The sequence below is a fragment of the Bombina bombina genome, chromosome 5 (genome assembly GCF_027579735.1).
Source record: "Bombina bombina isolate aBomBom1 chromosome 5, aBomBom1.pri, whole genome shotgun sequence".
In the NCBI taxonomy this organism is placed as follows: Eukaryota; Metazoa; Chordata; class Amphibia; order Anura; family Bombinatoridae; genus Bombina; species Bombina bombina.
In genome coordinates this window covers 176,413,440-176,429,138 of record NC_069503.1, presented here as the reverse complement: position 1 = coordinate 176,429,138, position 15,699 = coordinate 176,413,440, and the positions used below count along the sequence as shown (strand labels likewise).

At 38.3% G+C, this 15,699-nt stretch overlaps 1 protein-coding gene across 2 annotated transcripts in view; it reads left to right on the top strand.

The window, feature by feature from the left end:
* The window catches only part of XYLB (xylulokinase), a 384,016-nt gene that overhangs the window by 9,198 nt on the left and 359,119 nt on the right, over positions 1 to 15,699 (top strand). For both annotated transcript variants that reach the window (XM_053713791.1, XM_053713790.1), the window contains exons 2-3: positions 4,714 to 4,796; positions 10,906 to 10,975. In XM_053713791.1, the coding sequence (XP_053569766.1) occupies positions 4,714 to 4,796; positions 10,906 to 10,975 (153 nt within the window). The remainder of the gene's footprint in view (positions 1 to 4,713; positions 4,797 to 10,905; positions 10,976 to 15,699) is intronic.

Below are 15,699 nucleotides of genomic sequence, written 5' to 3'. Positions count from 1 at the left end.
ACATACCTTACATCTGTATCTTCCTCAGCGGATAGCCTGATTTTAAACCAACTGACATGAGAAAAGAGTGAATCATTCTTTGGGGTTTCAATACCTGTAAAATAATAAAAGCAACAGCCTGCAAGAACAAATGTAATTTGAGAACTACTTTTAACTATTCCTGTGTAATTTGCAACTGTAATATTGAAAACACACAATTTCAAATCTGAAAAGGAACGTATTTCTAAAGTGTAATTGTTCAACAACTGATACACCATTTGCTAGGGGGACGAACTGTGTCACTTTACCATCAGAGTTTAGCAATTTTAATTTTTAACTTTTATGCAAAACTGGGGATTTAAAAAACATAACCTATGTGGGAACATCTTGAACGGATAATGGGAGCAGTGAGGTAGAACACCAAAACAGGAGAGAAAGTTTGCTTAAATTGTCAAACAGTAGTATGTCCGAGTAACATTATAACTTACCCATCACCATGGGAGCTCCTGTGGAGCGTCATTAATCTATTTTACCCAAATGTATATCCAGGTATACCTAGACAGAACAGATAATGACTTAGACCAAGTGGGTTAAAATAATCATGTCAAATTTGCAATCATAGTCCACAAGAGTTTATTCACACATCCCCTTTAGAGGGGTTTGGGCCAGTTTTAAGTCTTTTTGCTGGGACTTTCGACCAAGTGGGTCGTTGTTCTTTAGGTCGGTCTCCCCGCCTATCCTCCTGTGGCAAAGGAGTGTCCAGAACTTTTTCTGAGGGAACCTCAAATGTAATGTTAAGCTTCTTGGATAGAGTATCTAGGTCATTGTAACTTTTGTAAATTATTTGGGATCCATCGTGATGGATAATGAGGCTGAATGGATAGCCTCACCTGTATCTGATATTGTAATGAAACGGACCTCCTTCCGCCGCTGGATGGTTTGAGGGCATAAGTCCTGGAAAATCTGCAAGGAATGGTTGTGAAAAGAGAGTCTGCCTGGTTCTGGCTGCCTGCCATATTTCTTCTCTTGAGGTAAACTTAAGCAGTCGAAGGATAACATCCCTGGGTGGTGCCGGAGGCTTTTGAGGGGGCCTCAAGGCCCTATGGATCCTTTCAATATCTTCTGAGGCAAGTGGATTGGACCTGGGTAGTAAAAACTGAAACAACTCTTTAACATACGATTTTAGATGTTCTTGGGGGATCTCTTCCGGAATACCTCTAATTCTTAAGTTGTTCCTTCTCCCCTATTATCCAAATCTTCAAGCTTATCTTGCAGGGATTGTATAATGGAGTCCTGTATCGATAGATGTTGTATGTTTGAGCTGACTAAGTTGTTTAGATTGTCTTGGCCATCCTCTAGGTAGTCAAGCCTAGCCCCCATCTCGTTCAGGTCTTTCTTAAGATCTCTTATTTCTTCTTTAATAAAAGTCTTGAGTGATTCAATATCTGACTTGGAGGGTAAGCTCGCAATCTGCGATTGAATAGAAAGCAACGATTCTCTCTGATTTCCAGGACACTCTAAGGGCATACTAGCTGAATTAGTCTCTTGTACTTGTTGTGATTCTGTTATGTGGCCTTCTTGTGCTTGAAAGAAGGTGGAAACCGATGGAGTCAAGGCAGGAGTTTTACTTTGTTTGTCTGGTTTGTTATTATTTTTTTTGGAGGCCATGGTTAATGTTATAATGCAATATATGACCTTGCAGAGCTGGTGTGTGTTTCTCTTCAAAGGGAGGGCTGCTTCTTTAGACTCTGCTACTACTGATACAGTTACAGCTCACAGAACAAGTTTAACAGCAAAAAGCAAAGGTTGTGCTTCACAGTTATTTACAGCCTTCTATTCTACCTATTCTTTATATGTTATACAGCTTAGGAACGTAGAAATAAGATGTGTATCTTCCCGTGTATCAAATCTGGCTGTGATATAAGGTCTCTTTAATTAGATTTAGTTTTACCCAGACTTCAATAAATAGAGGAGAATTGTGTGTATCTGTATTATTTTGCAGCTCCCTCTAGGTGAATGATATCGCAGCCTGAAGTGCGCCACGTGGGTAATGGAGAGGCCTAGTACTTTAATGCTGTCCCTGCCCATTATAAGAAGGGTCTATTCCTGAGAGCGGTGATAATATAGGTGGGGAGGCTTATATGTTCAGCCTTTAGAGCCTTTAACTTAGCCCCTGAGATGGTTAACAGTTAGATGTGGGTATTATATGGTATATGTGTTACCCACGTGGGAGACCGTTTTTCTGTGAGTATAGCTGTGTTGATTTGTGGGTCCGGCTCCTTTTAGGGCTATTCCCAATGTCTCACTGGTCTCCCTGTTGTCTTAGTTAAATATTTCAAGTACACAAATAGGGGTTTCCCCCTCAACAATGTCCCCGGGTACCTGTGTATATGCGGTACGCAGTCCTCACATCACCGCTCTCACTGTGACTTGACTCCCCGTTAAACCTTCCCTCTCCTTGCACTTCTCTTCTCAGGGTCAGCTATGGGTCTGAAGTTGCTGCAAGCAGTCTTGATATGCAGCCGTAAGATCTCCGCCGGGTCTTGTTGCGGTCTGACTAAGGCGCGCTATGGCAAGATGGCGCCCGCTGCCCCATACCTCTTCTCTCCTAGTTTCTGGTAGGCTCTTATATCTCCGTTTCTGGTGCCTAAATAGTAACCGGGTATGTCTCTCAGTTCTCCTGCTCTATACTTGTATCTCTTTTGTCCCCAGAATTGCCCGCATAAGCACTCTGATGGGCTGACAGCAACGGAGCTCTCTCACTCTGCTACCATGTCCCAGCACGGCGTAGCTCCACCCCCCTATTTACTCTCATTTTTTAATTAAGAATGACAACATTTCTGACCTTACCATTTAACTATGTGTTTAAACCCCTATGTGTGGGGTTAAACGCAAAGAGTTGCAGGGATGCTAGTGATACAATGACGTTCTAATGCAGTGTTTCTCAATTCCAGTCTTGAATAACAACAGGGCAGATTTAAAAGGTTTGCCTACCTGAGCACAGGTGAGCCAGTTATAATGATTGAGGTAATGAGCAGCCTTAGGAGAAAAAAACTTAGAATCTGCCCTTTTAAGGCTCCTTGAAGACTGGAATTGACAAATACTGTAGCAATGAATTAGAGCATGTCACAATTTTACAGCGCTGTGGCTAGCAAAGTAATTTGTGCATATGATCGTGAAATGGCTTTCACTCTTCTGAATTACAGGAACCGTTTTTTTTAGTTTGAAAGTTCATTATGGGGTAAAATGACAACAAATAAAAATGTTCAGTTGGTAACTTTTGGTGGAAAACACAGGCCTATAATTATACATTTTTAGCATTTTGTAGAAGGTGATTTTTTATGCTCAGTCCGGAATGAAGTAATTGATTGCAAAATTTACAAAACAGTATGTTGTTGTTATAGCTATACATCACAATAGATTATGAGTGGTGCGCTAACTGTTGCGCGTGGGCGAAAAGGGGTTTATTGCGGCTCATATTACAAGTTGAAAAGTAAACGTGATCGGTTGAGCGCAATTGAAGGTAATGCGTGTCTGGTTAGCACGTCCTAATAGCTCTGGTTAAAAGTTTCGCGAAACACTAAACATTTTCAGAAAACACATCAAAATACATTACAAAGTACAACTACAATTATAATAACACTATCTAATAAAAATGATTTACAAAAAAATATTGCACACAAAAGTTATAAGGGCAAAGAGCTTTAACATAGAGATACATATACATGTCTATATATATATATATATATATATATATATATATATATATATATATATATATATATATATATATATATATATATATATATATATATATGTGTGTGTACATATGTATTTATGTGTTTATATGTCTGTAAATACATATATACTCATATAAATACATTAATATATATATACCTGTATATATGTGTGTGTACATATGTATTTATATGTGTATATATGTATTTACAGACATATAAATACACATGTACACATATATAGACATATACTGTATAGAAGTCCATTGGAGCCCTTTTCCGTTAAGTAGATGAAAACATGTAAAATCATATTTATGCAATATTCATATTTAAGAAAGGTTTTAACTATGTATTTACTGTAAATATTTCACATTTCAATGTTTTTCACATAGGGGAATATGTTCTTAGCATTTATGAATAGATATTCCTATATATATCTGTATATATCTATATATATATATATATATATATATATATAAAAAATTATCTATATACATAGGTATAAATATATATTTTTCAAAAATGCCATCATAAGTACATATATATATATATATATATATATATATATATATATATACATAAAAATATGTATGTATTTATGAATAAATAGAACATGTTGTGCTATGTGAAGAATATTGGAATGTGTAATATTCATATTTTTATGTTGGGTTAGTGCACTTGAGAATATGCGATTGGGTCTGTGCGGAAGTAGTGTGTTAGGTTTTTCTACTTTTATCGGGGGAATAGTTTATCCCACATGCAATATTTTAAGTTTGGCTTTTTATGTTTGTCAGGTTAGCGAGTGAGCGAAAACGGTTTACTTATAATCTGTAATATGAGAGAAATCCAACGTGCGCAAAAAGCTTCTTCTAGCTCAGTTAATGTTTAAGCGGGAGTGTTAAATCGCTCTCCACTTGTAATCTGACCCTAAATAGTTATAGTTTTTTGCTATTATATATAACAACTGACAAACTTTTCTTTGATTTTCCTTCTGCAGCTGAAGGTTCTTGCTGTTAATGAACACCATCAAGTTGTTTATGAGGACAATGTTCACTTTGATAATGATCTCCCAGAATTTGGGTAAGTCATGATGTACTGGCACAAAGAGCTCTCAAAATATTAATGTAATAATGTTTATGTGTGCTATTTTAACCAATATTAAGCTAAAATGATCAAATATTAAAAATGTTCCAATTTTTATTGCACAAATTATCATTAAATACATTTATGTTAATTATGCAATTAATTTGTGCTTTGGATAGCAGAAAAGGATATAATATTAGAAAATATTACACTGCCCCCACCTGGCTACTTCATATATCTAACTGACTTGCAACATTTTCTGTGGAGAACATGACTGGGGAGATTACCCACATGCTGAATCACTTGACAGTCATGCAGCAAATCTGTAAAAAGATGACTAGAATATATCACAACCATCTTTATAAAAAAAGGAAGATATTTTACTTCAGCTCACCAGAGTAAGTGCTCTGTGAGCATTTATCCTTGAGCTACTCTTTTTAATTTAATCTACATGATGAAAAAACAACAGCCAATCAGCATCAACCTTTCTTTTCTGTAAAATGTCATATTTCCTGAGGAGGGAAATAAAGTCACTGTGCCAGCACATGCCAGATGCATACTCCCTATCAAGCCCCGGGACAAGCATCCTGATTGGCGCTTAAAGCCCCTTTACAATGGGATTTGGCTACTGAGAATTTTTTTTTAAATATATTTATTTTTCTTTATATAAATTCTGACATAACAGTAGAACATCAATAATTAAACAGTTAAGCTTATCACATTCCTCTTCAGACGGAGAAAGAGGTAAAATACGCTTCTTTGTGTCCACAAATAAAGATTCCTCTCAAGACTCAACAAGTTCTGAATATTGTAAGAATATTTGCAACATTGCAGATATTTGTTTTCTCCAGAAAATGAGATAGATTAGATATATTTTGTTTTATAATAAACTAGGTATTGAAACATAAGGACTGAATAGCCTACTCCGGGATACCAGTGAAATGACACACTTACTCAAACTTTTATTCCCCCCTTTATTTCCCGAAATAGAGACATGACAGCAGAGTTGGGAGGAAGACCCTCAGGTCGCATTTATTTCAACAGCTAGTGTGCATGATCACACTAGCAGGTTACTTAGTAACCAACAGCATATGCAAATAAGCTGGTGTGCATGAGTCCCTATCCATAACTCCTTCGGCTCGGGATATGACGGAGTCCCTCGGATGACTCCGCCCCATCAGATGTTAGTCAAGGGGGTTAGGATGATTTTTCCGGTCTGCCTACCATGCGAGGAAAAGGCACCCTAGGCTCGGACCTAGTGATGTCGCCTTTCCTCCAGCCTGACCAATCACTCCACCCCAAGGCTTCAAATTTAGGCCACTACCTCTCGCCGCTGGAGCAAACTATAACTCCTGCCCTTAAGAGGCCCAGCTCTTGACAGCCGAAAGAGCCAAATAAGAGGCTGCTGGAGGCCCAAACATTACAAACACGGGCTTACCCAAGGCTAGCTCGACTAAACCTACTCCCGCCGTGTTAATTAGAGCCGAAAAAACACAGCCGCTACTCATGCCGCCCACTATGTCACTTTTAATGGGAAGGGAGGGTGGGCAACTCCAACTTCTTGAAGAAAACCGGAGGAAAGAGGCAGAACTCTCCAGAACATCAGTTCTTAAACCCCAAGGTGAGTCACTCCCTTTAAACTGCAACATTGTTTCATCTCTCTATCTGTCCTTCACATTCCTATCCCTGCCAGGCTACAGCCCTTAATACGTTTCATTCCCACTAGGGGGTCACTACACTATCAATCTGAAGAACTTAAAGTGAATGTCAATTTTGATGCTAAAGTGCCCGGTTTTTAAAAATTTGATTAAAAACAGGGGCACTTTAATTCATCAAAATTTACATTTCACTCCTGTTGAGAAAAAAAACTTAACTTTTAATCTTCACAGCAGCTCTCCAGCTTCCTCCACCCGTCGCAAAGCCTCTTCCTGGGTCTAAAATGAGGAATCCGGCATCCTCCAATTACGGTGTTGAATCAGACACTGATTCCACTGGGGGGGAAGCCATGATTGGAGGATGACCTATCCATCATTTCTGACATCGGAAATAGCTTGCAAGAAACAGGAGGAAGCTGGAGCTGCTGTGAAGATTAAAAGGTAAGCTTTTTTACACAACAGGAGTGAAATGTAAATTTTGATGAATTAAAGTGCCCCTGTTTTTAATCAAATTTTTAAAAACAGGACACTTTAGCATCAAAATTGACATTCACTTTAACATGAATATTAAGAACAATAACAGTAATAATAATACGTAATCCTTCCTGTTCAAATTTAAAGTAAGTCACTTCAAGAGGAATAACTCTCAAATGGTGAAGTTATATAAGAGAGATTAATGGGGAGGCGGTAGAATGTAGTAGAAAACAGAAAACGAGGAAAGTAAAGAGCGTGTTATCAATAGAATAAATAGGAAAGAAAAGACTGAGTGGTGTTCAGGTGATATTTTCTAGTCAGGTTTTTACAGATATACTGCTTCACTTTCATGTGATTTAGCGTTTGGGTAGCATGTCCCTTTAAGTATGGTATTTAGTAGACTTGTGCAGCCAAGAAATTTTCATTTTTGATTAAATGTTCGTAATGAATATTTGGGTAAATGAGTTTCCACTAATATTCGTTCACTGCACTATTCAATATTTGTTATGCACTTATTAATACCTACCTCCAATCCCATTGCTCTCCTTCTCCTCCTTTGAAGTCCACTGTATTCGACTGTTCTCCCCTCTCTCCCTCAAAGTAGCAGTCATCTATCGCCCTCCTGGACCAACCTCCCAATTCTTTGACAACTTTGCCGCCTGGCTTCCTCACTTTCTCTCTTCAAATATACCAACCCTAATTCTTGGGGACTTCAACATTCCCATTGACAACCCATCTGCCCCCGCTGCCTCTAAACTTCTTTCACTCACATCCTCCGTCGGTCTCTCACAATCCACCCTACTCCCGACTCACCGTGATGGACACTCCATCGACCTGGTATTTTCCTACCTCTGCTCTATATGTGACACCACCTGTCGCCCTTTTCCCATTTCAGACAATCACCTGGTCACCTATAATATTAATGCAAAAGCTAAACTCACTTCTCCATCCCGCCCCCACACCTGCAGAAATACACATGCTGTGGACCCGCTCCAATTTTCAAAAATCATTCAAAATCTCCTCCCTTACACTTCCACTATAACCTGCCCTGATCTTGCTACAGCCCACTATAACAAAACTCTCTCCTCTGCACTAGACACACTTGCCCCTCCCCAGCTGCGCAAAACACCACGCAGTCAGTTACAGCCCTGGCATGCTCAGCAAACACGCTATTTGCAAAAATGCTCTTGTACTGCTGAGCGTGTCTGGAGGTAAACTCACTCTGAACCTGATTTCATACACTATAAGTTTATTCTTCGTTCATACACTTCTGCCCTTCACTTAGCCAAGCAAACCTACTTCTCTTCTCTAATATCTACTCTTTCCTCAAACCCTAAACGACTCTTTTCCACCTTTAACTCTCTCCTCTACCCACCTGCTCTACCACCCCCATCTGTCTTTAGTGCTCAAGCCCTGCCAGACTACTTTTTAAACAAAACACGTACTATCCGAAGCAACATCCCAACACCAACCTGCAATATTCCAACAACAGGCCCAATTACTCGCTCTGCCACCCTCTCTATTTTCCATCCAGCCACTGAAAATGAAGTTTCTTCCTTACTATCTTCCTCACGCCTCACTACCTGCCCACTCGACCCTATCCCTTCCCATCTAATACCCTCCCTATCTTCCACCCTCACTCCTGCTCTTACCCATATATCTTCAACCTATCTCTCTCTACCGGCTCATTCCCATCTTCTTTCAAACACGCAAAAGTCATTCCCATACTCAAAAAAACCCTCCCTCGACCCTAATTCTCCTGAAAGCTACCGTCCCATATTACTGCTTCCACTAACATCAAAACTCCTTGAAAAACTAGTTTACAATCGCCCAAACCCACTTCCTGTCCGCCAACTTCTTGCTTGACCCACTGCAATCTGGATTCTGCCCAAAACACTCAACTGAGACTGCTTTTACCAAGGTTACAAACGATCTTCTCTCTGCAAAAAATATTGGCCACTACTCTATACTCATCTTACTCAACCTCTCAGCTGCCTTCGACACAGTTGACCACCGCTCCTCCTACAGACCCTTAGCTCTTTTGGCCTCTGTGACACTGCTCTTTCCTGGATTCACTCCCATCTTTTTCTGTATCATTTGCCGGCAACTCCTCCTCTCCTATGCCTCTGTCTGTTGGAGTACCTCAAGGATCTGTTTTGGGTCCTCTACTCTTCTCCATCTATACTTCTTCGCTGGGTAAACTTATCAAGAGTTATGGCTTCAAATATCACCTCTATGCTGATGACACCCAGATCTACCTCTCCACCCCTATTCTCTCTCCCTCTGTCCTTTCTCATGTCAGTGACTGCTTATCTGGTATTTCTTCCTGGATGGCCTCTCACCACCTAAAGATTAACATGTCCAAGACTGAGCTCCTTCTTATCCCCCCTCAAGCTCTACGTCGACTTCTGACTTCTCTATCCCTGTTGACGGCATCACCATATCCCCATCGCCCCAAGTCCGCTGCCTCAGAGTCACACTTGACTCAAATCTATCCTTCGTCCCCCATATCCAATCGCTTTCTACATCCTGCCGCAACCATCTACGCAATATTTCCAAAATTCGCCCTTTTCTGAGCGCTGACACCACAAAGCAAATAATCCACTCCCTTGTTATCTCCCGACTTGACTACTGCAATAACCTACTCGTTGGCCTTCCTCTTTCCCGCCTCTCCCCCCTTGAATCCATCCTAAATGCCTCTGCCAGGCTGATTGACCTTTCCTGTCGATCTGTATCTGCTGCACCTCTCTGCGAGTCCCTTCATTGGCTCTCCATTCACAGCAGAATTAAATTAAAAATTCTCACCCTTACATACAAAGCTTTCACCAACGCCACTCCCCTCTACCTATCCTCTCTAATACACAAGTATACTCCAGCCCGTCCACTAAGATCCAACAATGACCTGCTCCTTGAATCCGCAACTATCACCTCCTCTCATGCTAGACTGCAGGACTTCTGTCGTGCAGCACCTACCCTCTGGAACACTCTCCCCCGTGCTGTCAGGCTTTGCCCTAATCTGTCTTCCTTTAAATGTTCCCTGAAGACTTTTTTTGTTCAGAGAAGCCTACCACCCAACTCAATAATAAATTAATTTCACTTACCTAACATTTCCCTCATCTAACTCTGTATTAACATCTTTCTCAATCTTGCAGTCCTCACCTCCTGTTTCTCAACCTCCTACCCTTCTAGATTGTAAGTTCCCACAGGAATAGGGCCCTAAATCCCTCCTGTATGTGTTTGTAAATTTTGTCCTGTCTCTTACAAGTTTTATATTATTGTTTTATTTAAATGAATTGTATCCATGGACAGCGCTGCGGAATATGTTGGCGCTTCATAAATAAAGTATAATAATAATAATAATAGTTTAAAACGAAACAAATACTGAATTTTAGTTAAACATTTAACATAAATTTTTGTTAAAACTAATGTAAATGTTCAATAGCTACAGGTGAAAAGTTCACCTATAGCAGTTTATACGCTGGAGAGCGCGCTAACAGATCATCTTCTTGCCAGAGCTCCGGCCGCGCTAACAGCAGGCTAAATGCGCTCGGCTCTCAGGACCTGCACTAACTTTAGTGCAGGTCCTGGTAGCCGACTGCTCTAAGCCTGCTGTTAGCGTGACAGGGGCTCGGCCAAGAAGAGAATTGGGTTGGAGTGCTCTCCAGTGTGCAAAAGGTAAGTATTAACACTCAAAAAGGAAAGAATGAATACTGACGAATAGTTTTTTTATTTTCGTTAGTGCGTTCTTTCGGATTAGTCAAAATGAAACAAATATCCGTTTTTATGTTGCGAATATATATTCGTAACAAAACAAATACACAGCTCTATTATTTAGCATCACATGACCTATTATCCCCTTCCTGTAAGATATTCATTTGGAATAGTAGCTTTATACTGATTGGTAATGATTTTTTTCAAGTAGGGCCATAGTAACTTTGATATATTTTGTTTAAAATAACTGTATTTTTATTTTACAGGACACAAGGGGGTGTACATGTTCATAGTGACAAACTGACAGTTACCTCTCCTGCCTTAATGTGGATTAAGGTTAGAATTTTTTTTCTTTCGTTTTGTTAATAAAACTGTGAATAATTAATTAATACTAAACAATATGTACAATATATTATACATATATACAAAAATGCTCTAATAAAACAAAATAGAGGATTTTATTATTGCATTATTGCTTTCATATAATAAAACTATATGTTTAACCTATACAAATGGATTAAACACATAGTTAAAGTAAGCACCAAAGCAGCAATGCACTACTGGGAGCTAGCTGAACACATATGGTGAGACAATGACAAGAAACAAATATGTGTAGCCATCAATCACCAGCTAGCTCCCAGCAGAGCATTGATGATGTTAATCAGTCTTTTTAACAAAGGATACCAAAAGAACAAAGTACATTTGATAATAGAAGTGAATTCAAAAGTGTCTTAGTATAATACATTAATTTTGACTTTCATGTCCCTTTAACAAAAATCACCAATAGTTTTCTTATAAAAAGTATATATGTCCAATTTGTAGCAATATAAAAAATCACAACAGTCACATTTTGTCTCCATAAAGCAGAAAGAATGATCACATAGTGGTGTACTGTGTATATTTACATTATAGGATTCTTCACAAGTCACTTTTTATGTTTTTCTGAGCTTTTTCTTATAACTTAAAGGGACACTGAACCCAATTTTTTTCTTTTGTGATTCAGATAGAGCATGCAATTTTAAGCAACTTTCTAATTTACTCCTATTATCAAATTTTATTTGTTCTCTTGCTATCTTTATATAAAAAAGAAGGCATCTAAGCTTTTTTCTTGGTCCAGAACTCTGGACAGCAGTTTTTGATTGGTGGATGAATTTATCCACCAATCAGCAAGGACAACCTAGGTTGTTCACCAAAAATGGGCCGGCATCTAAACTTACATTCTTGCATTTCAAATAAAGATTCCAAGAGAATGAAGAAAATTTGATAATAGAAGTAAATTAGAAAGTTGCTTAAAATGTCATGCTCTATCTGAATCATGAAATAAAAAATTTGGGTTCAGTGTCCCTTTAAAGAAGCAGGAACCTGTATTTAAACTGCAGGCTGCAGTGATGCAAACCGGTAAGACTCTGAACTTGAGTGTATAAAGTAGTTTACATTTATTAAAACAAATACATAAATATACATATACTGTTGTTGTACGTTAGTGCCCTCTAGTGGGTTTTCTTGCTCTGTTTAAAAAAATTATAGAAATCCCCTATCGCCTGTTCTTGATATGTTCTAAAATCAGTGTTAAAATAGGTGCTAGAAAAAGAATTTTGCTGAAATGACTTTTATTAAATTTGCCTAGTTCTCTTGGCATCCTTTTGTTGATCAGCATACCTAGGTAGGCTCAAGAGCACCATTGAACTACTGGAACTAGCTTGTGATCGGCGGGTACACACATAAGCTTCTTGTCATTGGCTCACCAGATGTGTTCAGCTAGGGCCTAGTAATTAATTGCTGCTCTGGAGCTGACTTTTTATTTGTATGGGATAAACACATAGAAATATACAAGCAATAGCACAATAAGAGAATGATCATAACACATTAGTCCATTTTCTTTTTGCATTTTTATGTTCCTTAAAGGGACAGTCTAGTCCAAAAAAAACTTTCATGATTCATATAGGATATGTAATTTTAAACAATTTTCCAATTTACTTTTATCACCAATTTTTTTTTGTTCTCTTGGTATTCTTAGTTGGAGGTTCATATGCTAATTTCTTAGACCTTGAAGGCCGCCTCTTAAGAATGCATTTTAACAGGTTTTTCACCACTAGAGGTTGTTAGTTCATGTTTTTCATATAGATAACACTGTGCTCGTGCACGTGAAGTTACCTGGGAGCCATCACTGATTGGCTAAACTGCAAGTCTGTCAAAAGAACTGAAATAAAGGGGCAGTCTGCAGAGGCTTAGATACAAGATAATCACAGAGGTAAAAAATATATAAATATAACTGTGTTGGTTATGCTAAACTAGGGAATGGGTAAACAGGGGATTATCTATCTTTTAAAACAATAACAATTCTGGTGTAGACTGTCCCTTTAAAAGATTTTGTTAAATTAGTTTTCTGGGTGCCAGATTATAACTAGTTGTTCTAATGACTCTAATGCACCCTTTGTCAAGTTTGTGTGTGTGTATATATATATATATATATATATATATATATATATATACATATATATATGTATATATATATATATATATATATATATATACATATATATATATGTGTGTGTGTGTTTATATATATATATATATATATATATATATATATATATGTATATACTGTATATATATATATATATATATATATATATATATATATATATGTGTGTTTGTGTGTGTATTTGTATATGTGTGTATGTATGTGTATATATGTGTGTGTGTATTTGTAAATGAGTGTATGTATGTGTATATATGTGTGTGTGTATTTGTATATGTGTGTGTGTATATGTGTGTATGTATGTGTATATATGTGTGTATTTGTATATGTGTGTGTATTTGTATATGTGTGTATGCATGCATGTGTATACGTGTGTGTGTGTATCTGTTTATGTGTGTATGTATGTGTGTATTTGTGTATGTGTATATATTTATGTGTGTGTGTGTGTATTTGAATATGTGTGTATATATGTGTGTATTTGTATATGCGTTTATGTGTGTATTTCTATATGTGTGTCCACCACCTTTACTCCGGTAACAAAAAATATTGGCCAAATTCTCCGACAACACTGGCCAATTATGTCCTCAGACCCTAAACTCACATTTACCCATAACCTACGACCTATGGTTGGGTTTAAGAGGGGAACTAATCTTAAAGACCTTCTGGTGAAAACGGACCCCAAACAGTGTTATTCAACTGGGATAAAAAGAAATGTAAGGGGCTCTTATCGCTGTTTGGGCTGCACAACGTGCAATGGCCTAGTGGGTACTAAAGTTTTCCATCACCCACACACCAATCGAACATTCTCTGTCCGGCACTCCATAACGTGTACCACCACTCACGTTATATATTTATTGTTTTGCCCATGTTCCTGTTTTTACATAGGGAAGACCTCTGGCACACTTCGTGAGCGTATGGCCAATCATCGCCACGCCATAAGGACAGCACTTAAAAATGGCGATTCCGAACAGCCAGTAGCGCGACACTGCGCTAACAAGGGACACTCAGTATCCTCCATCCGCTACATTCTAATCGACCACATACCCCCATTGGATCGGGGTGGCGACCGGAACAAGCAACTCCTGAGACGTGAGGCCCAGTGGATGTTCAGATTAGGCACAATACAACCAGGTGGCCTGAACACCATGCCGGACTTTAAGAGCATTATGTGATCAACAACTGGGGTGCTACATACTTGGGGTATGCCAGGTGGACATTGTGGCTACGTTTTGGCACACATTTCATTTTCCCCTAGTTGTAGGGGCATGTGTTGTGCGCCTAACGGCATGGTTTAGGGGGGACATCTGTCTCCACCTTCTCTGTGGAAGCCTGGTCCGCCGAGAGCCATTACCCATTGTCTTTACATGCACCACCAGTCTTAAAAACGGACATCAAAAAGTCACATCCACTTGGATAAGTTCCAGAGGTGGATAGTATCTATATGAGCTATATATGTCCATGATCTTTACCTTTATTACCTTTTCTCAAATATCCCTGTTTTTTGCAATTATACTGAGGCTAGAATTCTTAAATGAGGTTAACAGACCCCCCCCATTTGATTGTTGGCACAGACATTCACATTTTGGCCGTTGCAAGCTATAACCCCCTATTGGCCAAAGCTTATTTCAAGTGAAAATTGTGCCCTTACGTGCCCTTACGAAACAATAGCAAAGTCCTATAACATTGTCATATATTCACCCTTCTGTATACTGCTCTAATTTGATATTCATTTGCTTACGAATTCAGTGTAGCATTATACATGTTTAATGCCGCTTTGCTACAATATACTGGCGATACATTGTAGGTCATAGCAATCACACTTGCAACATTACATTTGTAACTTGCCATTCCAATTAATTGTACTGCCATAAAGTCCAATTTTCAATTTTAATTTTTAAATCATTTTTTTTATATATAGAATATGATTGTATATAATTTGAGTGCACGCTATTTCTTGACACTATGAAAATTGTTGTTTCATTCAGCTGACATACTATTGTAAATTACGGCACCTCTTGGTAATCAGAATTGTATATGATTACCATAGTTACCGTTTCTATGCCGACCGGATGTAGCAACATTTGTCAATGTATATTTATCACAAATTTTCTAGGCACTTACTATAATGTGGCACACTTTTGCTATAATAAGTCCCCCAAATTAGTATGTCACTTTAATACGTTTGAAATTGTAGAGTACACTACTTTATTATTAATTTCACGTTTTGTCTGTTGAATCCGTAAACCGGAAGTGAGGTAATACAACTTCCGGTTCCGGATAGCACTGTGGAACGCAATATGCGTTCCAAACTCGAAAAATTGGCGCACTTTTTCTTTGGAGAGTCACTAAGGTTGATATGATGTAATTGATATGTAACACTATAAATGAGTTGAATTTTGTTTGTTTTGCATGCTGATGAAGGGGTTGTGAACCCCGAAAACGTTCCATTAAATTGGTTTTTTGTGGAAAAGTCCTGAGAGTACATTCTTTTGCTTTCTATTTCATGGTATATCATTGCACCCAGGCGAGTTGGCTACTGGTGGGCTGAACTGGAAATTGCTTACTACTATATATATAT